We start from the raw sequence: 6,184 nt of genomic DNA on the forward strand, positions 1-6,184 counted from the left end.
TCATGCAATGCTTAATAAAACTGTAGCAGAGACAACAATTATACCCCTAAACCTCAGGAGTTGTTTCAATTTACACCATTCATTTGAAAAACATTTGTATTGTTTTTATAGTTACTATCGATCAATCAAACCTTCTAAACTTTAGACTCTTAAGAAAAAAATTTCTTTGAAAATATCATGCATCTCCAGTACTTGTTCTAACCATCATTTGAAGGTGTTCTCCGACGTTTAAGTTATAAGTTTCGCACCATATGGGTCGAAGAAAATTTAAAAGAACGTAAAAATTGATAAATTTAAGATAAAGTTCATCATTTAAGTTGATCTTCAATTGAAACCTCCCTTCATATGTCTATGTATTAATTAGCCAAAAGCATTTGTACTCAAAAAGAGAAATATAAAGCAAGAAAAAAGATGGAAAAAAGAAAGGCAAGCATTTTTAATTTGAATATTGTTTCCTAAACAACATAATTTATTAAGGGGGAAGAAAGTTATATGTGATGATTGTCATATTATACTACAATGTGAAATTGGAACATTATATTATAATTAAGTATATAAAGTTTGATGATATAGTCACAATGATCCTCACGTTGTTAGAAGCAAGCATCCAATAGACAACAGCAACAAAGTGCTGCTAAACTGCAAAACAATCATACAATAATACACTTCCATTAGCAAATTTCTATTTCAATTTTTAGTCTACTTCGCATATTTCATTTAATTCTTTTCTCTTTCAAAATTAATTCTACGTACACTACTTTTGATCGATCTATCGACTTCTACATTGTTGTCTACAATAATTTAAAAGTTTTTGTTTTCAAAATTAGACTTAGATTTTGAAAACTAAAAGCTCTTATTGATAACTAAAAAAAATGGGATGAACTTAATCGTTATTTATGTTGTTATTTGATTTTTATTTTTATTTTTTGGGTTATGAAAGCTAAAGTCCACTCGATGCTTTTCAACCAAAATTTAAATAGAAAACAAAGTTTAACTATTTTTTTAACGATATCTAATGGAGAAATCGAACTTCTAATTTTAAAGTTTGTAATACTAATATTATCCATACTTTTTTTAAAATCTATTTTAAATCACGAATACATACATTTTGTTGATGATAACTTTATAACTCATTAAAAATAATCTAAAAGAAATATAAAAAGTGTGACTTGAACTTAGATTTTAAAGAACACAAAATCAAAAGGGAATGAAAACTAAAGTCCCCTCGACGCTTTTCAACCTAAATTTAAATAGAAAGCAAAGTTTAACTATTGTTTTAATAGTAGCTAACGGAGAAATCAAACTTCTAATTACGAAGTTGATAATAATACAAATATTCTCCGTACTATTTTAAAGATAACTTCATAATGCAATAAAAATGATCTGAAAAAAAAATGTAAAAGTGAGACTTGAACTTAGATTTAAAAGAACACAAAGTCGAGGAGGGGGATGAAGCATGACGGGCTATACCTAATCCACGGGTGTCTTAAATGATAGAAAAATTAAAGAAAGTTAAAATAGATTAAGAAGACAAGTGAAGGGAGAAAGGATATTAAAGACTAAAAAGGGGATTGTGACAAACCATCCTTCAAGGCAACCGGTTGATTCATTCTTGGGAGGAGGTTGACTATACTGTGGGGCATACCCCGGCGGCGGCGGTGGCGGAGGAGGATACCCTTGAGCTGCTGGGTAGCCTTGAACAGGGTACCCTGGTGGAGGGTAAGAATCCTTGGGAGGGAACCCTACAAAAATAAATAATAATAATAATAATAATATGGATCAATATATCAACAATGAAAGAAGTAGTACAGTAGACATAAGAGATGTTGGAGCTGGGCTGACCTTGCGGTGGGGGAGCCCCGACGGGGGGCTGTTGGTGGTCGTAGTAGCTCATGAGGGAATATGTTTGAATTGATTTGAAAAGGAGAAGAAGAAGACGAAGAAGGGAGAAGAAGGAAAGAAGAATAATAGTGGGGTAATGTGTAATTGGTGCTTTATATTGAAAATCCCACTTTAATGGAATTGGAATTGGAATTTTTGGCTTTTTGGTTTTCTTGGAATGAGGGAAATATGGTATTCTTTTTCTAAGCAATTTCAAAGAACCCATTACTATTCATTCATCATCCTAAACGATTCCCATTATAATTACAATGCTATTCACGCGCTTTCTTCCCTTTCTTTCTTTTCACTTTTCACACAGCTCCTCAGTCCAAGGTGGTGGGGGCTAGGAGGGCTTCTCGATTTCCCGTTTTTGCTAACCCGTTTCATTCATAATTCTTCGTTTAATTTTGTAAGGATTAAAATGACTAGGCATGAATGTGATAGATTGAAAAACCAAATCGATTGACTGATCCGAAGTTGATTGAAGAAAGGACAAGGATCGGTGTAGAGTTGAAATTATAGAATTCAAAATATTTTCATTAACGACACCCACATTTGTTACTTGCTTACAAGAAAAGTACATCAATCCAACACATGACACCATGTGATTGAACAAAGAATGAAAATCAAATTAGAATATGAAACTATTTTTTGTACAAATAGCCATCTCTCTCTCTCCCTCTCTTTTTCTTAACTCCCTTTATTCCAATCCACGTTAATAATAATAATAACAACAATCCCAAAACTTTAAAGTCGGTTTAACTGTTCTTTCTCAAAGGAATCGAAGGAAAATAAAAGTTTGAAGTAGTTCGTCGTGGGACTCACGACTTAAAAAACATCAATTTATGTAATTTTGAGTCACAAAAATTAAAAGCCTAAAACTTTTCAAACTTTACAACTTCGCTCTTAATCCAAACTCTTCTCTTTATGTTCAAGAGTTGAAAACACCACAGTCAGTACGAATGTTACCATCGGATCCGGTCTTGACACCGACCCGACCCAACTTGGTCATGGCATTAATGAAGGCTTTGTAGAAGGTTTGACCACTATGAGCCCAAACCTTGACAGTGGACCTAGACCTTGGGTCAGTGAAGAGGATTTGGTCAGAAGTGAAAAGGCCCATTCCTTGTTGGAGATTTTTGAAGTACATATTATCAAACCTTCTAGGGGTGTTTGGATCCATGTCAATGGCTATCCTTGGATCCACATCTTTGGGACACATCTCTTGAAGCTTTTTTGCATATGTCGGATTTAACGTTGGATCAACTGGATTTGTACGACTGAAATTGTATATTCTATCTGCAAATTTGCTGCAATGGGAGAATCCTACGGTGTGTGCCGCTGCAAGTTGCAAATATAGCAATTAGATCATAAGTATTTACTTAATATAACACAATGTAAAAGAATTTGTATATATATTGCAAAATATAGATCCATTTCTCGAATACCATATTACTAGTAGGAGTTTATCAGTGACACGATTCTCTAAAAACGTTTGTGTTCACATTTAATTATTCTCTAAAAATATAAAGGATACATGATAAAGTTTATATATATATAATTATCAAATGCTTAAAAACCACTCTTAGTTAAAGGCACCTCATATCGCTATGCTACCATAGTATATTGGAAAAACATGTCATTGGTAATATTAATTATAACAATTCAAATTTAAAGAGAGATTGTGAGGTCAGACTCGAGCTCTCTAGACCTAATCTATATTTGTCTAAGGTTTAAAAACTAAACCCTCAAACAACGACTTCATGCGATTATGAAAGTACAAGAGAGTGTCGTTCGGTTTTAGTATAAATTTTGAGAACTAAATTTGGTATGATCATTACAACTAAACACAAATTGTTATAACTTAATTTGATACAATAGTAATTACGTACGAACTATAATAACCAACTCAATTCTTAAAGAAAACTGAAAGTAGAAATACCAGAGAGAGCAATCATGTCAGCTTGAGAAAGACCATTGGCAGCAAACATAGCATTAAGTTGATTGAGATTAAAGGTTGGTTGAGGCAATTTTCCTTCGACATCTGAAGCCCTGGAAACAAGCCCATCTTTTCTTCCCAACTCCACTGCATATGAAGGTCCTCTCGCCTGTTTTCCAATCACAACAATTCGATTATTTTTATCAAGAACGTACTGTAAAACAAAGTCGTTATCAAATGATGATATTGAGAGGGTTGTTAATTAATCTCAGTTGAGATAATCAACAAGAACGAACCAATGAAATGACATCTCGAGTAGCCATGACGAGAATATCAGCACATGAGACTTTGTTTTTACATCCCGGCACAGCGTCAACTGCTGCTTTAGCTTTGATAACAGTATCGAATCCATCACCGGCTAACGAAAGATTATCAGGATGATCCTTCTCTGCCGTGTTGCTTCCATCTGAAGCGATCATCACTGACGCATCACATCCCTACATTGATTGAATAAAACTCAAAAAAAAACTCTTTTATGTTTTCAAATTGCATTATATATAACGAACATTTTAAAAAAGAGAAAAAAAAAATACTTTCCTTGAAAAACATTTTATCATAATTGATTTAGATCCTTAGATATAATTTCTTTGAAACTTCAAAGAACTTATAACAAATTACCTGAACAAAGCAATCATGGAAGAAGAGGCGAACAGTAGCAGGAACAGTAACAAACGTTTGTTTGAACTTCTTCGTCACAGCGCTTCGAACTATACTCTCAACATTAGGGCATACATCGGCATAGAAATCTCGTCGGAGCTGAGCCTCCGTCGTGGGAACAACCGCCAACAAAGTTGTCAAAACAAGAACAAAACCCACAAAAGAGCTTACGACCATTCTACTAATCCCTCTCATTTTCTCTTTCTTTTGAAAATGGCAACCCTTCGTCTCTCTTTCTCTCTTTTGTTTATAAGTTCAAGAAAAACAAACATATATATATACATATATATATATATATATATAAACACACAAACACACAACGACTAATCTGATGTTTTTTCTTTTTAATATATTTTGGAAATTAAGAAAATATTTTATGATATATTTGTGAAATGATCAGATTGGGGTTTAGATTATTCCAATCTATTCCATATTGTCAATTGAATTCTGTATTTTAATATTCATACTCGTTTTATGAACATCCAAATCCTTGTTGTTTCCAAAATAATAATGATGATAATAATAATATTCCATGTTGTTTAATATATATTTCATTGTTGGTTGGTTAAGAAGACAACGTAAAACATTAAAACATTACTCATCTAATTCGCTTCTTATTATAAAATAGAATTCACATTTACCTTTCGACGTAGTTGAATAGGTAAGACATTCATTACCGTACCCTAAAAGATTCCTACAAATTAAATTGAAATATGGTTGAATATGAATCGTGTTTAGTAAAGCAAATTGTAAATATTTAGATCAATTGAATTGTGTGTTAGATCGCTAACTATATTTAATCTCGCTTTGAAATTGATAATCACACTAACAAGAACTATAGTTATATTTTATATCTATTTAGTTAATATAATGATTATTAAAAAAAAATAACTCTCAATCTAATAAGCGAAAATATATGTATTATATACCTAAATAATAATTGACAAAATCTTAAAGGATAGCAAAAATTGAAACTATTTTTAAAAACGTCTCTAATAAATTTTTAAAAATATTTTAAATTTGTGTTATTTTCATATTTGTAATTATTAGTGAATTGTATTTTTATTATGATTATAAATAGACACAAACTCTTTTGTAATAAAGAGTTTTTTTCTTTTTCTTTTAATAAGGAAAACAAAATAATCGACACATTTTAACTTAATCTAGACTGTCATTGTTCATAATTTACATTGTATACTTCAAATTTAATATTCTATGAATTTTCTCGATAATCAAATATTGTACGAATAGATGGATTGTCTTGCAACATTAGTTGATTGTGATATACATAAGTTGATTTAAACCTCAATTGTATATGTTTAATGGTAATTAATTGAGCTATATTCGTTTTGACGAAAGTAAAAGAAAAATTATGATTGATATATATTAAATTATGATGATAAGGGATTTTGACTTTGAATTGGGCAACGTCAACCAATGACTATGATATATATCGTGCGAAATTAAGGCAACTTAAAATTTGAAAATTTAATCCCTTTAATTGGCAACTTGTCTATATTTTTAATTAATCCAATTAATAAAAACTATTTTAATTTATATTTCTCTCTCCAAATTTATATTTTTTAAGAAAAATGTCACTCTTATATTCTCAAAGATTATTCTAATATTAGTGATTGATTAATGATT

The 6,184-nt window shown here is 31.0% G+C and overlaps 2 protein-coding genes across 2 annotated transcripts; both read right to left on the minus strand.

Moving 5' to 3' along the window:
* Window positions 1–412: 412 nt before the first annotated feature.
* Window positions 413–2,032, minus strand: LOC103497359 (protein CYSTEINE-RICH TRANSMEMBRANE MODULE 13-like). Its single transcript, XM_008459515.3, has 3 exons — window positions 1,843–2,032; window positions 1,583–1,742; window positions 413–639 (listed from the first exon to the last, which is right to left on the minus strand). The coding sequence occupies exons 1-3, from the start codon at window positions 1,892–1,894 to the stop codon at window positions 594–596; spliced, it is 258 nt and encodes an 85-aa protein (XP_008457737.2). The 5' UTR covers window positions 1,895–2,032; the 3' UTR covers window positions 413–593.
* Window positions 2,033–2,397: 365 nt separating this feature from the next.
* LOC103497358 (peroxidase 51-like) lies at window positions 2,398–4,758 on the minus strand. Its single transcript, XM_008459514.2, has 4 exons — window positions 4,499–4,758; window positions 4,117–4,317; window positions 3,824–3,989; window positions 2,398–3,222 (listed from the first exon to the last, which is right to left on the minus strand). The coding sequence occupies exons 1-4, from the start codon at window positions 4,730–4,732 to the stop codon at window positions 2,813–2,815; spliced, it is 1,011 nt and encodes a 336-aa protein (XP_008457736.2). The 5' UTR covers window positions 4,733–4,758; the 3' UTR covers window positions 2,398–2,812.
* Window positions 4,759–6,184: the final 1,426 nt, after the last annotated feature.

This window comes from Cucumis melo, chromosome 11 (assembly GCF_025177605.1).
Source record: "Cucumis melo cultivar AY chromosome 11, USDA_Cmelo_AY_1.0, whole genome shotgun sequence".
In the NCBI taxonomy this organism is placed as follows: Eukaryota; Viridiplantae; Streptophyta; class Magnoliopsida; order Cucurbitales; family Cucurbitaceae; genus Cucumis; species Cucumis melo.

Excerpts from the sequence above, each read along its gene's own strand:
- LOC103497359 (XM_008459515.3), bottom strand. The coding sequence starts at position 1,894 with ATGAGCTACTACGACCACCAACAGCCCCCCGTCGGGGCTCCCCCACCG. Across the intron at positions 1,743-1,842 it reads CGGGGCTCCCCCACCGCAAG|GGTTCCCTCCCAAGGATTCT; the intron begins GTCAGCCCAGCT and ends TTATTTTTGTAG. Across the intron at positions 640-1,582 it reads ACCGGTTGCCTTGAAGGATG|TTTAGCAGCACTTTGTTGCT; the intron begins GTTTGTCACAAT and ends ATTGTTTTGCAG.
- LOC103497358 (XM_008459514.2), bottom strand. The coding sequence starts at position 4,732 with ATGAGAGGGATTAGTAGAATGGTCGTAAGCTCTTTTGTGGGTTTTGTT. Across the intron at positions 4,318-4,498 it reads TCCATGATTGCTTTGTTCAG|GGATGTGATGCGTCAGTGAT; the intron begins GTAATTTGTTAT and ends CAATCAATGTAG. Across the intron at positions 3,990-4,116 it reads CTCGAGATGTCATTTCATTG|GCGAGAGGACCTTCATATGC; the intron begins GTTCGTTCTTGT and ends ATTGGAAAACAG.